At 35.1% G+C, this 19264-nt stretch overlaps 1 protein-coding gene across 1 annotated transcript in view; it reads right to left on the bottom strand.

Annotated features, from left to right (window-relative positions):
- Positions 1-9124, bottom strand: part of LOC114360195 (lachesin) — a 106427-nt gene extending 97303 nt beyond the window's left edge. Inside the window, exon 1 of the mRNA XM_028314793.1 lies at positions 9080-9124. Coding sequence (XP_028170594.1) covers positions 9080-9087 — 8 coding nt within the window. The 5' untranslated portion in view covers positions 9088-9124. The remainder of the gene's footprint in view (positions 1-9079) is intronic.
- Positions 9125-19264: the final 10140 nt, after the last annotated feature.

The following is a 19264-nucleotide window of genomic DNA, read 5'->3' as shown; positions in this document are numbered from 1 at the left end:
CGCTCCGCCAACTCTAACTTCGTCTAACAGCTGATTGCGAGTCTTTCTAAGAAAGTATCGCCGAGACCTTTTCTCTACTACTCTTGACTGCTTAAAGTTATTTCTTAGAAAATATAACTCAAACCAAGCTGAAAATTTTATCGTATTACAATTTTAATTCAAAATAATGAGTGGGTTTTTGATTGCAAAAAATAATTACTTTCAATGAACGTGGTTTTTATAAACCTAGGTCATATTGCAAAATGTATTAGGCTATTTAGTATACCTTACCATTTTAATTTTGAATTCATTGTTGGTATATAGTTAGTTTTTTTTTATGTACGCGCCAATCTATTCTGTTTCAATTAATGGATAAGATTTACGTTTGTTATGTAGTACTTTTCATCTATTGAATTTATCCAAACATTTTTAATTTTACGAGTTCACTTGTTTTTAATTCTTTGACTTGCTTGATTTTTTTCAAATTAAATTCTTACATTTTTGATTTTGATGTGCTTCCTTTTAGTATTTCAACGCCTCATTGTAGAAATAAATAAGTTCTTCCATTAGTGTTTCCTGTTTAGAATATAATTCATAGTTGCTACCGGGAAAGAACGACACCTCGCTTACGTTTTACTTTATTTATTTTCAGGCTATTTAATTTAGGGTGGATTCGACCAAACAAGAGTAAATATTAAGCTCAGAATAAATCGTCAGTTTTGTTCAGTTATACCAGGAGTTATTCTCTGATAAAATTTTGGTCGAATCGGGCCTTAAAACGAGTATATTTTATACTTGTATCATGCAAAGATATTTCATACTAAGTAGGTATATTTAAGCAACAAAGATAGCGTCAATGCAACTAACAAAAGTCGCAGCTTTAATTAAATCTCGAAATAAGCAAACTAAATCTAAACTTAAGTAATCAGGACCTTTCTTTGTGCCTTTGTTCGGTTCGAAAACAAAGGCTTCATTGTGCAAACGCATTTCAAATGCACGAAAATGCAGGTGACATAATACAAGGCAGGATGACACCGCATTCTGGTCGTATATTAGTCAGTGGGTACATTCAAGCATGCATTGTAAGGTAAGTTTGTATCCTCACCAATTATTACATTTAGAGATACGTGGGACACTATTTAAGTTGTGAGCCTAACTATGAAAACAAAGTAGTTTATTATTAAAATGGTATTGATTGCCTTTATTGGTATTGTCTTTCATGATTTATGTACTTTTTAATGTGTCCGAAACACTTTTCATAGCATTTTTTCCACTCAGCTTGAGGCACCTCCAAAGCATGGTTTTTGACCGCTCCGACAGTTGCTTCTGGCTACATAAATCGCTGTTCACGCATTTAATTTTAATATATGGGTACCAAAATAAGTGCTTAGATTCCAAGCAAGAATTTTGTAGCGTTGGACCTGTTTATTTCATATTTTGAGTGTTCAAATTAGTCAGTTGTTTGACGAGACGTGTAAAAGCTCACATTTTCGTCACGAATGGCGATTCGACTATACTGGTCAGTTTCCCTTATTAAACTGAAGACTTTTGGAAAAAAGTGGCTGTTTACTATTAAGAATTAACCATTCTAAATTTCTCTAGTGACGTTTGTGTCATATAATCGTATATTTCGGAAAAATAGGCGACCGTAAGTTTCAAAGTGTTCCGAGCGCATGGGACTTTTGTTGGAATTGGTTCATCTTAAAACACCTCCATAGTCGATAGCTGTTTATTTTCAGGATCATTATGCATAGATCCTTAATTCGTCAACTGTCACAATTTTAAAAACGGCTTTTAAAGTTTTTTAAACGTATTTATCAAACATTTTCAAGGACTAAACGACACAAGCGTCCTATTGAGCGTTTGAAAAATTTTGGGACATCCAGCGAGAAAAAAACGTATTAACCATAATATGGTCATACAATATTTTATTACTGCTAGTGGAATTAATGCTTAGGATTATCTCAATCCTACGATATACCACATGACGAGGTTTCTCTTCCATTTTTCTGACAACATCAATGTTTTCCGCCACTATTAGTCATTTTGGACGACTTTCGCAAAGTTCACTGGTGAGCTAATGACATACAATATTATACTTTTTAAACTAGCGTTTTACAATGGTAAAGGACAGATCTTTATCACCAAAAGAGAAATTTCGCTGACCGCTTCAGTTTTGTATTGATTAACCACGTCGAAAGTCATAATAAATCTTCGCGCGAAAATTTCCGCAAGTCAATTCCATGTTTTTGTAGTCAAGATAATTTTCAATTCAATGTTAATAATACAAAACGTGCTCAAATGATAAAAAGTTTTGAATAAGGTTGTAGTCAAAAAGTCAAACTTTTCATTAAAAGTATCAGATGTCGTCTAACAACACGTTATGTTGTCGAGGCTCACAACTTAAATAGTGCCCTAGTAGTAAAAAAGCAGGTTAACTAAAAATAATTATCGAAACCGGATGGGCTGTGTATTTGGTGGAGTTATGTTGTGCTACTTTCATGTGCTGAGTTTCACCGCTTAATTTTAATCGTAACTTTAACGATAACCGGTATTTTTGTATGAAGTTTGACAGATTTTTGAAGTTTGTTAAAGTTAAAGTCAAATTTATTAAACCAAGCCATAAAGTTAATTTTTATGATCAATCATGGTAAGTAAACCGCGATCACTTCAATGTGAAACCATAACCACACTCAAATAAATAAGTGACAGAAGAGACTCGTCATTTAAAGATGACACTGCGCCATAAAGTCACATTTCACGACTGCATTCAGACATGCGCAGTAATAATATTCAGGTAAGTAGTATCGTAACCGCGCAAACCGTAGCGTACAAAATAAAATTCGTTTGATACAGAACAGGTGTTAGGTGTCACTTCTATAAAGCGAACTGCATGGGATTATACGACAGTTTTTAGAACAAATCCACTTGAAATGGAAATTTTATTTTGGTTTCGTACTGTTAATTATTTGCTCTGTAAAATAAGCTTTGTTTGCGGTAGAGGTTAGTCAGCAGTTTGCCAGTAATAGTACTTAAATATTGAATCGACTTGTATATTCTACTTTTTATTCAATTTTAAATTAATGGTGTATACTTATTGTCTATAACTTAACTAACTTAGCTTTAAGTTTTTTGCCATATTGTCTTCATTGTATGTAGTTGTTACATTAGTGATAGGTTTGTCAAGAAACCAATTAATTTTCTTTTAAAGGAAAGTGTTATCGAAACATGTAACATTACGAATTGTTATTTTGTTGTTCAAAATAATAGATAAGTAGGTATCGCTTTTACTTTCAATATCAGCTTTAAAACGGAAACAATTTCACAGAAAAATCTTTACTTTCAGTTTCAGCAGTTGTAAACAAACAGAGTCACATTAGAGCAGTATTATGTTATAACCTTTTTGTAGTTCGCAATAACTAAGTTCTACGTGGAGGATTCCGTCAACTGGGACCGCAATTAACTGGGACCGCGGTCCCAGTCGCCGGATGCGTAAAAATTAAATAATTTTCTTCCGGCGACTGGGACCACTCATGGATTTTAGTACTGTACCGATTTTGGATTGAATAATATTTTCTTTAAAGTTATCTATGTATTGAGTAAGTTAAGTATCTAGAAATTCATGCAATTTAAAAATTATTTTAGGTATCCAGACTTGAGAGGTGTGCTGGAGAACAGCTACTAGAACAGTCGACAGACAGCAGCAGCATGATCCTCAAAGGCCAATAAGAGAAGAAGAACTTCAAAGAACAGACAAGTCACCGTCAAGAATTACCTCTTCTATATCCGAGTAGCGAGCACAGCCAATCACTATTTGCACATAAACTGTACTGGCTCTCTATATACAAGTTAAAAAGATTACAATCATCACATAACATACTTTAAAAAATAAATGTTATCTGATCAATGATTATACATAGTTATTTTATTTGTGTTACCTTGATAAATGTTTAAATGATCTACTAATAGTAATTGAACTACACTGCCCATAACTGGCTTCTTAAAACTTAATATTTTTGTGATAATGAGGCAATGCATTAGATAATTATACTACGTTTAAAATGTTGCAAAAATGGGAAATGTTATCTGAACTGTTTTCACGCGTACGAAATCCGCGGGCACAATTAGTTTAATATAAAGTAACACGCAGTAAGTTTAGGTATTCATAATTTAATATTTATTTATCATTGTCTTTTAACAGTTAAGTTCGTGTTCTGGATAGGCATGGATAAAGCGTTAAATAACATTAGTACAAAGAGGGCGTAATATCAATAGATATAGGTCGAAAACGGCACGTGCGGGGGAGCAGACGAAGGAGGACGGATCTCATCTTATTGCGCAAGTGTACTAAGTATATCTATAACATGCAAAGCATTTTACTTACAGCAATGCGACCCAAAACGCATAAATATCTGTAATAAATAGATTAATAGCAATGACACGACGATTAAACATTGCTAAAAAAAAATATTCAGGCGTTTTTTAACTTTTTCAAATATTTTGAAAATCCGGCTAAACATTGAAAAAAACATGTTGGTAGCGAAAAGGTAAATAAAAACTAGACTTTTGAGAGTAAATTCAGGTTGATGCAACATGGTACAGACTCCCATAGTAAAATGGGCATTGTCCTTTTATAGGCACGTATATTGCCCTCGATTTCCCTAGGATCCCATCATCAGACCCTAACCTGGTGACAATTGGACCACCTCAGGACTATAACCCTATCGAACAAAAAATTTTTTTGAAAATCGGTTCATAACATTACATACAAAAAAATACACTCGAATTAAGAACTTCCTATTTTTTTGAAGTCGGTTAAAAAGTAATAATTAAAGAACCCAATGAATAAATTCCTCATGTGACAATGTTATAAACTTATAAATTTTTAAACACCCGTGAGTGTTTTGGAATTTATTTTATGTAACTCCCTTAAGTACGATAATAGTTATACTCGTAAATAGAATGCTTGCTACGGTTATCGTAGCAAATGCTACGCCGCAGTAACGCGTTACGATCAGAGGGCTTAGTGTGAGTTAACATTAAACGTCTTCACTAGTGACTGCGTAAAAAAATGACATTAAAATGTACGACGGATTATACAGCGCCCCTAGCGGAAACTTTCAAGAACTAAATTTTTCATATATTTTTAACGCCCTCACTAGTAAGGACGTTTGATGTACTAAACTTACACTCAGCCCTCAGTCCTGCCGTTCTGCGCTGTGCGTTATAAATAGTNCAGTCGCCGGAAGCCTCCTACGTGCACGGAGTAATAAATAGACACCGCAAAATCTCATATTTCGCTGTCTAAGACGTGATACCGCAGCCGGCAGATGTCAAATAAATATCATAATAATATCCCGGCTCCTCGTATATCACCGTTGAGACAGTCAATTGTAGTTACAGATTTCATAATCTTACTGAATAAATACAAAACATTACATTATTATGCCTACATACGGTTCTATATCAAGCGTAGTTACTCTATGTTTCATATGGCTCTGATTTTTCAATCGTCGCATAACTTTTCAAAATCAAAAATCAAAATTATTTATTCAGTTTAAACCACAAGTGGCACTTATAACCACACTTTTAACTGAACAATAAGTTTGGCACATTGACAGTTTTAGTATGGGAAATAATGTCAAAATGACAAGTTTCTTCTGTATAGATATCTGACGATTGAAAAATCATCCCTTAGTGATATTAACCTAATAATAGAATCTAAGGAACTTTATGAATTTATTATGTTCTTTTTTTTTTTTTTTTTTATCCACAACGAGGAAGCTCTTGGCCTGTATCTCACCTGATGATGTATCTTGCCAGATGTGTTGTTGTATTATAATTTTAGACACTTCGTAGTGTAATTAATTGACTTACGAAAACTGTGATTTTGACGTTCTTTGTGGAACGTGGGAAGATGAAACAAGAAGAAAGTTATAATTATGTAGGTGCCCTCTTTGCGCGTACCCTGGTACGCGTACTCAGTTTACGCGTATCCGGAACGCCTAGTCCATACATACATGGACTGGTCCGTACATACATGGATGCGCAATCCGAACGCACCTTTAGAGAAATTCCAGAGGTCTTCTTTGGTACAATTACACGAATAGTTAGTTGGTAATATTGATCTACCTATGACCATGGACAATTTAAACATTGCCACATATCCATTCAAAACGCGAAGTGATAATTTAATTAAACGACTCACAACCCGCGTTGATGGTACAGTCCAGCATATCAGACTACACATATTCGTTCCAAAATAGCTTCTATCACAAGTACATAAAGACACAGTGGCCACCTCCATGGGGCTTCACATAAAGGCCATAAAACGAAATCAAATGCGCCAGTTTTATTGCCCAAACAATTTTCATCATTTCATTTTATTCCCTATTCAATTGCCGTGATTTTATCCAAGTGATGTGGCTTTTACTATAAATTGTGAGATTTACAATAACAATTAGTTAGTATGGATGATTGGTGATCTACAGTTTGAAAAAGTAACAATTTAAAGAACCAAATCTATATCTATACTTATAATAAATCTGTAGAGAGGTCAATTCTGTACATGAAATATATTTTCAAAATAACTATCAGTGATAAGTGATCGATACTGATGCCAAAAATGCAATCAGTAAAATATTTGTCTGTCTATCTGTCTGTCTGTCTGTCTGTATGTTCCTTATAGAAACAAAAACTGCTCGACGGATTTTAACGAAACTTGGTACAATCATTCTTCATACTCCTGGGCAGGTTATAGTATACTTAGGAGTATCCCACGGGAACGGGAATTAGCGGGAAAATCCTTTTGTATGAAAAATCTAAACCACTTAAGTTAGACGCTTGAAATTTGGCATGCAGGTACCTTAGTAAACTTAAAGCTTAGTTACAACAGGATATTGCAAAATTCCCACGGGAACGGGACTTAGCGGGAAAAAACATTTGTATGAAAAAATCTAAACCGCGTAAGATAGATGAAGGGGGTAAAACGGCGTACGAAGTCGCGGGCGGCCGCTAGTATCTAATAAAATTGTAATAGGGGCGAAGTTAAGACAGAAATTTTTAGTTTGGGGTGCTATAGTCTGAACAATCTTACTAATATTATAAATGCGAAAGTTTGTGTGAATGTCTGGATGTTTGTCACTCTTTCACGCAAAAACTACTGAACGGATTTTGATGAAACTTTAGTATTATTTTTTTTATAACCCAGAATAACATATAGGGTATAATTTATGACGATCTGTGACAAACTAAAATTCACCGCGGGCAAAAGCTAGTTAATGAATAATAATAATTAGGCTGAGTTGCACCACCTAACTTTGACCGTAACTTTAACGATAACTGTTTTTTCTGTTGAGTTTGGCAGATTTTTCACGTTTGCTATAGTTATAGTAAGATGGTACAACCCAGCCATAATCATGTGACAATATATAAACTTAAAAAAATTTAAGAACACCCGTGAGTGTTTTAGGATTTATTTTATGTAATATCCACATAAAAGTAAATGTAAAATACCCAACAATGTAAGGTTGCGGGTGGAACGTATGGCGTTCTGTGCATTTCGCCCGCACCCGCGTTGTCGCGTACAGCACAATAGTTTTGCTATTAACAGTAATACTCGTAAGTAGAATGCTTGCTACGGTTATCGTAGCAAATGCTACGCCGTAGTATCGAAAACGAAATACGTGCTTATAAATTTTAGGGTTGCCCTTGATTTCTCTAGGATCCCATCATCAGACCCTGACTTGGTGATAATGGGACCACCTCGAGAGTGTACCTATCGAACAAAAAAACTTTTTGAAAATCGGTTCATATAATTGACGGAGTTCTGCGGTAACATACCTACATACAAAAAAAATACATTCAGAACCTCCTTCTTTTTATGAAGTCATTTAAAAAGTAAAAATTGAAGAACCCAATGAATGAATTAATCATCTGACAATGTTATAAACTTATATCCGTAAGTAACAGTAACATTCATAAGTAGAATGCTTGCTACGGTTATCGTAGCAAATGCTACGCCGTAGTAACGCGTTACGATCAGAGGGCTTAGTGTGAGTTAACATTAAACGTCTTCACTAGTGACTGCGTAAAAAATTACATTAAAATGTATGACGGATTGTACAGCGCCCCTAGCGGAAACTTTCAAGAACTAAATTTTTCATATATTTTTAACGCCCTCACTAGTAAGGACGTTTGATGTACTAAACTTACACTCAGCCCTCAGTCCTGCCGTTCTGCGCTGTGCGTTATAAAATTCAGCGTGACGGAACTGTTTCCAGAAAACAGTAAGAAAGTTATGACACGGTTTGTAAGTCTGTTTTGTTAATTTATAAACGAACAAAATACATAAATAATGATTTTGTATTTTTTTAAATAATAAATATACTTGATTCTAATGAAAGTTTTTTAAAAATATTTGCAAGTCTGCGAACAAAGTCGCTGCATAAGGTTTCCTTTACGGTAAATGCTTTAGTATGCATCTTGAACTAATTGCAAGCGCAATAACCATGTAACAAATTATGTATTTCCTATAATTATCTAATTTCTCAAAGTGAAGCTGAGCTATAGCTCAAAACTAAATCACACAAAATTAAATCACATAAAATGTAAATTGCAGTCAAAAAATCAAACCTCAGTCTATTAGATACTGTTAAAAAGATCTTTCGAAACACAAAATACCTGTTACTTATTATTAGTTACATTTTGAAAGACCGAAGTTCAATAAATATAATAATTTTTAGAGTATAAACATAGCCTCATATTACAATAACTACTTTTTGATGTCAGTGATTAATTAAAATTTAATACAAAACCGCGTAATGTCAAAATAGTTTTCAAAGTCACTTTAAATTCATTATGACTTTTTATGGTCAACGGGCCACTAAAACTCAATACCGAACCAGATTTTTATAGCGTGCAAGATAAAATTGCATAAGTTTATAATTATAAAAAGCAGTAACAAAAACTTACACGAAAAAGTTCAGAAATTTACCAACTTTTAACCTTCTAAACTTATTTAACATTTGTTTAATTAATGTATTTTGTAGAATAATTACCTTAACTATAAAATATCTATAAAATAAAAAGTTTCACTTACTTTCTCATACCATCGAATACATAAGTGGCACAGCACGATCATGAGTTCGAAAAAATGTTTTCCATCAAACCGAACGGCCGCATATTGTCACAAGTGCTTCTAAAGTTCATAATATAACTTTTCATAGTAGTTTAGCATAAGTTATTGTTCATCAAACACGTCGGCACTGTAGCGCGGATCGTAAAATTTACCGCCAAAATCGGACGGCGGGACACTACCATCCCTCCCTGCGATCCACAATGTACTGGCAAGTCTGCCCCGAGCCGGCGTTTACCCGCTTTTACTACGGGCTTTTCCTCTTTTGCCCTATCTTGCTTTAACGAAAATTTATATACACACAAGTGTACGTACACACATACAAGACAAGTTGGTCCGAGTTCGTATTTTTGCCAGTGTGCGCCAACAAAACGCATATGTGAGAGTCATTCGTCGAAGGCGCATCTTCATGGTAGCATGCCAATGCGTTGCACACAATAAAACTACATAATGATAATTATAAACTGTAACAGAATGTCCCAAGATCTATTTTACAGTAACAGAAACGCTCTTGCCTCATTCAGATAGCGCTACAGCGGAATTGCGCATGTCCGTTATCAATCTTACGATCGTGGAACTACGAAAACTATTGTCGTCCTTATTTTTCTTGAGTTTTGATGTAAATGTTTCATGTCTGTGCGAAGACTGAAATAATATCCTATCCTTTAGCCGTGAAGTGGTTTAATATAATTAATCTAATTGTTCAATAACTGAGCTTAACGCTTTAATAAACCATCGGTGGTGGTAGAATTCGATTTGCCTCAATTTTATCAAATTGAAACTTTGCTTCAGTTTGAGGAAATTGTGGCAGAATGTTTATATCAAAATTGTTGTTGTTGTCTAAGGGCCCTAAAGGTGATCCATTCCCGTACATTACTGCTAGTCGTTTTTAGTGAAAAGCCTTTTAGTTGATGAAGTCGGAAGTTAGTAAAAGGTTATTAATACTTAGACCCCGTAGGAGTATTAGAATAATAAATAAAGGTTTAGCGGTAAATTCCTTCGATTCAAAAACGGTGAGTTACAAGCGGAACAAAGCAAAGCCAGTGGCAAACTTCAACTACTTATAAACAAAGCGGGTAAGGGGAAAAATAATGTCCTTACAACTAGGAACGATATTAACCGGGAGATAAGATGAGCACTCTTTCGAGGGGGTTGGTACAGCTATGAATAACAATTTGCCGAGCGGGGCCAAACACTCGAGTGGGGAAGTTTGTTTCCAAGTGCCGAAACTCGCGAACAATACAGCGGCAAAGAGCTAGGAAGATCTCGGCCGGATGAGACGAAATCGGACTACGACAACTATGTTGTGCAGTTTTATAGCTAGCTTCTGACCGCGGCTTTGTCCGCGTGGACTTAAATAAAATATAAAAAAAATCATTTCTTTCAGGCCGAGGCCCATAAATTGCAATAAAATCGAATGAAATGTAAAGAAAAAAAAGAAAAAACAAAATCAATTAGGTAATCGTGAAATCAGTGTCAACTTAGGACTTGTTTTTATAACCTTTATTTATTTGGGGGCTTTTGTCTATTAGGACACGACAGCCCCATCGAACATTAAACTAAATTTACAGTTTAATGGATATCACGCCAGCGGGACAAGGGAATCAATTAGGTATAAGTAGAAAAATATATCTGCCAAATGTTTAGCAGCTTCAGATGTTGGTTCAGCTAAAATTGTTATGAGTAGGTACACCTATGTCATAATTATTCAGACTATAAACTTAGGACTTAGGACTGTCACAGATTTTGTGCGTAGTGATTTTTTGATTATTGGAAGTACCTGGATGCGAACAGCGTTCGTTATAGAAATCCTTGTGGGAGGCCTTTGTCCACCAGTGGACGTCATTTGGCTGAAACGAACGAGCGATTTTTTTATGCACACAAACCTACATTGTCTCTTAAAATAAAGTATAAAACAAACGTATTTCGTTTCTTAAAATAAAGTAAGTACCTACTTAAGTAATGCGTTCTGCGGGACATTTCTCCCCTAGTCAATACGGGGCTTTACTCGTTATGATGATTTATATACTTCTGTCGTATAATAATTAAATATTTACCTATTGCAGACTTATGAATTTGCAACGTGATTTATTATGGAATTACATTGTCACAATACAGCTGATAGATTGGCGTTACAGCCAAGGAAATCTTTATGTTTTTCTTTTTATGAAGCAATCTGAAACCCAATTATTTTTGTTATTTCTTTCAGATGTATAAAATTACTAATAAGTATTTAATAATTTGACTACTAAGATGAATCTCAGTTATGTGTACCTACCCCAGTTTCAATTCTTATAAGCTTTTTTCCCCGATTTCTTTCACATAGACTGGTTAAAAATACCCTTACCAAAATACAGTTTTAGCGCTTTTCTAAATGTGTATTGTGTAATCCTCAGTAATCCATATCATTTCAAAATTGCATACTTACCTATACCCATTCTATTTTTTAACAAGTATGTAATAATAAACATCCATGCATCCTTACACACTTCCGCGTTTGAAATAATACATCACTTGCAAACTTGTTAGGTCCAAAAAAAACGATAAATAGTAGCTTTTATTGAATATAGATAGGTATTTAATCATGATACCATCGTTTCTTGATCCACGGAAGAAGCACATGAGTGTATTCCTAGCTCCTTGCCACCACATTCAAGTATTTTGCATGGAACGTCTTTAAAGATGTCACTTTGTCACACTCCGAGTTCAGCGTGATAACGACTTCATGCACAGGCCCAAATATTATTTTGCTTGAGATTGCCGAGTTTACAATACCGACGCCAAAAGTTCGTAGCCTTGAGAACATATTCAAAGTTACTATGGGATGCGGTGTATCTTAATTGATAGAATAAATGAGGACAGTCGATTATGAGGATTTGTTTTTGTTATGTAAAAGGTTCTGTCTAGAACCTTAAGAGAATCGCTATCATTGACACCAGTTTTCTCTCTACGTGATGTACCTACATAAGCTCTACAAAATAATTAAATGATAAGATCGCTGCCACCGATCTGTGTTCTATTATCCTATTTGCAGAATGTCTTAGATATTTTGGCCCGGAATCTACTTATAGCTCAATCATTATAAAATTATAGTGAATAGTTGTGAATAACACGAACCTTTTCACAACACCCCTGAATTTGAAACCTACCTAATCTATGTTTTTATTGATAGAAAGCTACCTTTAATATTACCTAGTCTCAAACTTGAAATTTTTTACGGTAGATTACAACGGAGAGTTGAGTGTAAGGTCCATGAAAACAAAGGCAAAAAGAATTGCAATAAAAATCATAAACACTTCTTTTGTTTCCTCTTTCCGTCTCTAAAAGCAATTTGTTAAGACAAATTGCTAATGCTGGATAAGTCCAGCTACTTAAAATTCCCAACTCTTTTTGTCTAAATCGCTAACCTAACTCCCAAACGGAATTGAAATGATGGAGTTGAAATGCCTCCCGAACCCTAATAANAACCCTGATGTAATTATATTTCTAAATGGAAGTACTAAATCGTTAACATTCTATCTGACGTGGCCGAAAGTAAAGGGGTTGTTGTGTCAGCGAAAAACTTGTTAAACTTCCCGGCAAAGAAAGAGTTATGAAAACGCCAACTTCGGGGGCACACAAAAAAAGACACTTCCCTCAACTTCGGTCTTCAACAGGATTTTATAAATATTAAAATCTAAGCGGGGACACTTACAAAGCGGAAACTAATTCTTTCGCCTTTGTTTGCGTATTCATAGCTTTTTAAAATTGTTTCCCCTCACTTTATGGTTTTGCGAAGATAAAAGTAGAAATATATCATGTTCGCGGTCTCTGACACGCGGCGTAATTGAAATAAATGGTCCTTATAAGTGGTTGTAAGCGTAACAAATTGAATTTAGGAAATCGCAAGATTTCTTCACTCCTTTGGTTCTGTTGGGAGTCATGTAATCATGCCTCTCTCGTGTTCGGTACAAGCATATTCCATTAGGTAACCAAGTAGATACGTACCCAAGGCAAACACAAATAAATCTACCACGATAGGTACTGATATTGACTGTATTTCAGTGGAAATTATTTCGTGAAAGGACTCGCTGTGTTGACTAAGTTATTATGTGATAGCAAATATTGCTTCTTCAGTGGGTCCGAGGAGCAAACAAAACACTATCTAGATATTTGTTGTTTGTGAACCAAACAAATTATTAGTTTAACTATATTGTTTTAAGGTTCGTTTGTGAATGGCATTAAAAATAATTGATCAAACAATTTAGCTGTGAGGTTCTTTGTTTGTAATAATTGCATCTCTGTTTTTATTTCGAGCCAGTGATAGTCTATAATTGTAGGGTCCGTTCCGTATCATGGAACAAGAATAACAACGTACTAATTGGTCTAGATTACCATTATTTCTGTGGATTTTTCCAGAAACATAATTGCAGTCAAATAATAAAACGACAACAGGATGCGGGGGTATATTTATTTCAAGAAAGTTGTAGGTTTGTGTAGGTAGTATTATTTTGGATTACACAAGAGATTCTGGAATTTAATAAAAATATCTGACGTTAATAATTTATTTATATCCAGTAAGGAGACGCTTGAAATCAATTATACAATATTTTACAAAACACTATTGGCTAGAACGATGGCTCTAGTGAAGTTATGCATAATAATTAAGTCCTTCCAATTAGAAGGGTTCAGTGATGATGGACTCATTGTGTCTCAAGGGCAGAGACGTAATTGTTTAGGTACATAAACATAAATAGTACGAAATAATATCTATGGAAGTAAGTAAACTAAGTACATAGATTTTTCTAAAAACTTATTCTTGGAAGTAAGTACCTATCTATTTTCATAATCAAATAAATAAATATCATATTCTCGTTTACAAAATAAATATTACCTACTATTATAGAGATCCCATTTATTTATACAGTCTTAAGATAGCTTTATTAAAAACAGGGAAACCGAGTTGCCAGTGAATAAGCTCGCAACCGCAGTCTACGGCTCTACGCTCCCGAGCTTTCGCGACGTGCAAGTGAAATAGCTTTTCAAAGATACTGTAACTACATTTAAGCCTCGTACTTACAGATGCATAAATATTTTTAAAGATCACGAGCTTTTTTATGTCTTTAGAAACATTTATGAGTATGACGACATCATGAAAGCTTTTGAAAAGCTAATTAGGTTTAACGACATGAATAGAGACGCAACGTATTGTATTCGTCTTCCTACATTATTATACATAAGTATAGATAAGCCTACAAATAACTAAAACTACTTATTTCCGGTTTATTTTGGAGTTAATTCCGCACAATCTCTGCGAATAGCTTAATAATAACTAGTACTTACTTGTATATTTATTATTCATACAGCCGCGTGGGGAAGGGTATCACGATAATGGATAATATGATGATTTCTAATTAACTGCCAGTAACTGCTGCTGCTTTGGTTGATTTAGAATTAAGAAAACTGGAAGTGTGAGTATTGTCTTTTACATAATCATACAATACAAGTTAAATACTTAGGATGGGTTGCACCATCTTACTATAACTTTAGGAAACGTGAGAAACTCCATACAATTACACCGGTTAATGTTATAGTTACGGTCAAAGTAAGTTGGTGCAACTCTGCTTTTCGCTTTTTACGTTTCCTTGATATATCGATAAAGTTCGTCAGCATATCAGATTTTTTTTCTGCAAAGTACCACCATTGGACGTCTTTCGGCTGAAACGAACGAACGAACCACCATTGGAGAGCCCACAGTAAAAACGTGATGTCATCTATACCTACATGAAAATACTCAGGCATTTCACAACCAAATAAACGCAGCTTAAAAAAATCTGATATTTTCGAACTGAACAACACTAGAGGTTATTATAGAGGCTCATATCAAATGCATTAATATTTACTAGGGAAAAAACAAAGCGACATTACTGCTGTCTTTGAATAGCTAATTACAGGAACGGATGCCAACGCTGCATTGTATGGCCGCAGAGACACTCGTATTTGCTCGCAGCTCGTTACGGCGGCCTGTACGCGATGATACGCCAACTTACCCGCTAATACGACCGTTATAACGCGCTTATAACACCATTATAACTCTTTTGATTCTCGGACTGAAACAATGAGAGAAAAACTAGAGATTTCTTGTGTTTTTTTATTTGATGCGGTTCTTAGGCTGAGTTGCATCAACTTACTTTAACCGTAACTATAACAATAACCGGTGTTAATTTGTATGAAGTTTGTCAGATTTTGACGTTTGTTAAAGTTACAGTAAGATGGTGCAACTCAGCCTTAGAAGCTAAAGAACTTCAAAGACGGGTTTCAATCAAACAATTTATAGAAAAATTCCTCAAGATTTTAATAGACGATCATTACTGTCTATTCAAACGTCTGAAAAGCATTGAATATTAGTTATTTAAATTGCAAATCCTAACTTTATCAATACGCTTAAGTTACTTAGGACGTACCTATAGTAGGTAGACAAAATCAAATGTACGGCAATGGGCATGAAAATTTAAGCATTTACGCTAAGTACTTTATGTAGACTGCCAGTACCGCAGCGCAGCGGGATCAGAGCGCAAGTCAGAAACCGCGGCGAACTGAGTATATCAAAATGTTACACACTGGATGGTTTTAATATCGGGATTTATACCAAGCACAGACGATAGCACGTCAAGCTATACGCGCCTTTATTCACAAACATTACTATAAGGTCTCACAGTAGGTACGCATGGACACGCGTCACACACGAACGAATCACAGAGCTCTATTTCAATGCTGTGCATTCGATTTGCTGCTTCACACACGTTGAGTGCGAAACCAGGTCTATAGACCTTGTGTACGTCTCGCTTACCGTGCGGCTAAGAAAATTATAGTCTTCCTTGTCGTGCGAAAGGCATAACTTCAATTGGGTCCGGTGTAGGAAAGTGATGAATATATATCTATGATGTATTCTTAAAATAGAATCCAATGAAGTACCTACCTTAATACCAGGTTTTTAGACCTGGTACCGCACGGAAGTAATAAAATNATGAACTAGGGACCTCCTGAGGGTGCACCTTCAGCAAAGTTATAGAAGCAGGCAAGGTGAGTGCTGTGTCAAAGAAAACTGGACAAAAAAGTTATGACATCTGGTATAAAATGTCAACTACCCTCATGCCCTGAAAATCGAAAAGATATTTGCTTTAACTGTGCTTTATGTTAAAACTTAATTTATTAAAAATATATAAACTGTTAAATGAAAGCATTTTTAGTTTTATAATGAAACAAAGTAATAGATCTAATCATTAATAAGTTTGATTTTTCATTACAAAGCTATTTTATTTAAAATTATATTTGTGGGGTGACTGGTCACCCCTGTTGCCTTTTACGTATACAAAAAAAGTGTTGCCTGCCGAAGGTTAATATTATGATTTCTAATTAACCGCTTCTAATAAGGTATTGTTGATTTAGAATTAGGAAATCCGGATGTGTGAGTATTGTCTTTTACATAATCATACAGTACAAGTTAAATACTTAGGCTGGGTTGCACCATCTTACTATAACTTTAGGAAACGTCAGAAACTCCTTACAATTACACCGGTTAATGTTATAGTTACGATCAAAGTAAGTTGGTGCAACTCAGCCTTCCATTGCGTTCCTTGAAATATCGATTAAGTTCGTCAGCATATTATTATTTGTCTGTTATTATTTGACTGTATGTTTTCCGAACAAAATAAAATAAAAACAATAAATATCAGATTTTTTTCTGCAAAGTAGCACCACTGGTGAGCCCATAGTAATATAACGTGATGTCGTCTATACCTACACATCAGAATACTCAGGCATTTCACACTCAGATGGACGCAGCTTAAAAATCTGATAATTTCGAACTGAACAACACTAGAGGTTATTATAGAGGTTCATATCAAATGCATTAATGTATTTTTCAGATAAAAACAAAAGCATTACAGCTGCCTTTGAATAGCTAATTACAGAAACGGATGCCAACGCTGCGTTGTATGGCCGCAGAGACACTCGTATTTGCTCGCAGCTCGTTACGGCGGCCTGTACGCGATGATACGCCAACTTACCCGCTAATACGACCGTTATAACACGCTTATAACACCATTATAACTCTTTTGATTCTCTGACTGAAACAATGAGAGAAAAACTAGAGATTTTTTGTGTTTTTTAGTTGATGCGGTTCTTTGACAGAGTTGCACCAACTAACTTTAACCGTAACTATAACAACTGGAATTTGTTGCCTGCTGCTGTCTTTCCCGAAAACTATAATCCGGGCCTCTTCAAGGCGAGAGTGAATAAGCACTTACAGGGCAGATATGTACCATCCTAGACTGCATCCCACTTAACATCAGGTGCGATTGTGGTCAAATACCTGCCTTGTTATGTATAAAAAAAAACTGATGTTTATTTCTATGGAGTTTGTCAGATTTTTGATGTTTGTTAAAGTTACAGTAAGATGGTGCAACTCAGCCTTAGAAGCTAAAGAACTTCAAAGACGGGTTTCAATCAAAGAATTTAGAGAAAAATTCCTCAAGATTTTAATAGACGATCATTACTGTCTATTCAAAAGTCTTAAAAGCATTGAATATTGAATAAGTTATTTAAATTGCAAATCCTAACTTTATCAATACGTTTAAGTTACTTAGGAGGACGTAGTACCTATAAGTAGGTAGACAAAATCAAATGTACGGCAATCGGCATGAAAATTTAAGCATTTACGCTAAGTACTTTATGTAGACTGCCAGTACCGCAGCGCAGCGGGAGCAGAGCGCAAGTCAGAAACCGCGGCGAACTGAGTATATCAAAATGTTCACTGGATGGTTTTAATGTCGGGATTTATACCAAGCACAGACGATAGCACGTCAAGCTATAGGTACGCGCCCTTATTCACAAACATTACTATGAGGTCTCAGTGCGCGTGGACGCACAGAGTGACACGCGATCCAATCACAGAGCTCTATACAACGCTGTGCGTTCCATTTGCTGCTTCACTTAAGCAAGCATCGTTTGTGAATACGGACGTTATTTAGTTGGAAATAAGGTGATAATTGCAATGAGTAGCTTAATGCCCTCTTAGGATGAATCAGAAATGCACCAGTGAAGTATTCAATTTCATACAATTTCCATGATAAAAATTTATACATGCCTTTGTCTCCCCAAATAACCATTTAATTCAACTTTTAAGCTGCCAATCGATGAAACCATAATCGATTACGCGGCCACAATGACCGTGACGTCACGTTATTAAAATAACTGTTGACAGTCCAAATTAAATTTTAAGGATGAGCATTAAACTCGTTCAGTTGGATTGAGAGCGGCGTAATAATCCGCTTTTGTTTGCGTACGTACGTACTCCGAAATTCAATTTAAATATGATGGCTCGGCACAAACATGAGCTCGCAGAATTAAATGACGTGCACCGTTTGTCGACGGTTTCACGGGCCCTACCACGCCGCAGCCCAGCCGGCCAATTCCGGAATTAATTGCTTTCCGATAGTATTTTTTTACGGAAAATCCGGGTTTATAATCGTATGGCTTCCAGCTGTGTTTAAATTCCGGTACGACTTAAATAAGTGTCTAAGGGTTTTTTAACTGGTTGTTTTGTTCCAGAGTATTCTCTCGGAATCGTTTGAATCCTTTATAAGTAAGACTACATATTTTATGATTCTAAGGATTGCGTTAGATAACTTTGAATGTCAGTGAAACGTTGAATATTAAAAAATTAATGCATCGCATTACATGCAGTGCATGTATCTATATTTAAAAAAAAAATAAAACCGACTCCAAAAAACCTACACTAAAACGTAGAAAAATAATTACTAATTACCTACTTATTTATTAGGACGAATTATTAATATTTATGTAGGTATACCATGATTGATACTTCTGGAGTCGGTGCCAAGATTATGAAACACTAGCTTTCCGCCCGCGGCTTCGCGCGCGTGGACTACATTATCTACATAATTTACGGAACCCTATTATTTTCCAAAATAAAATTTAGCCTATGTTACTCGTGGATAATGTAGCTTTCGAATGGTGAAAGAATTTTTAAAAACAGTCCAGTAGTTTTTGAGCCTATTCATTACAACCAAACAAACAAACAAAGTTTTCCTCTTTATAATATTAGTTTAGATGTAAAGTTTGCCTGCACCGACTCCAAAAGTATCA

Source organism: Ostrinia furnacalis, unplaced genomic scaffold, assembly GCF_004193835.3.
Source record: "Ostrinia furnacalis isolate ACB-3 unplaced genomic scaffold, ASM419383v2 OfSCF4915, whole genome shotgun sequence".
Classification (NCBI taxonomy): Eukaryota; Metazoa; Arthropoda; class Insecta; order Lepidoptera; family Crambidae; genus Ostrinia; species Ostrinia furnacalis.
This window is presented reverse-complemented; position numbering and strand designations above follow the sequence as displayed.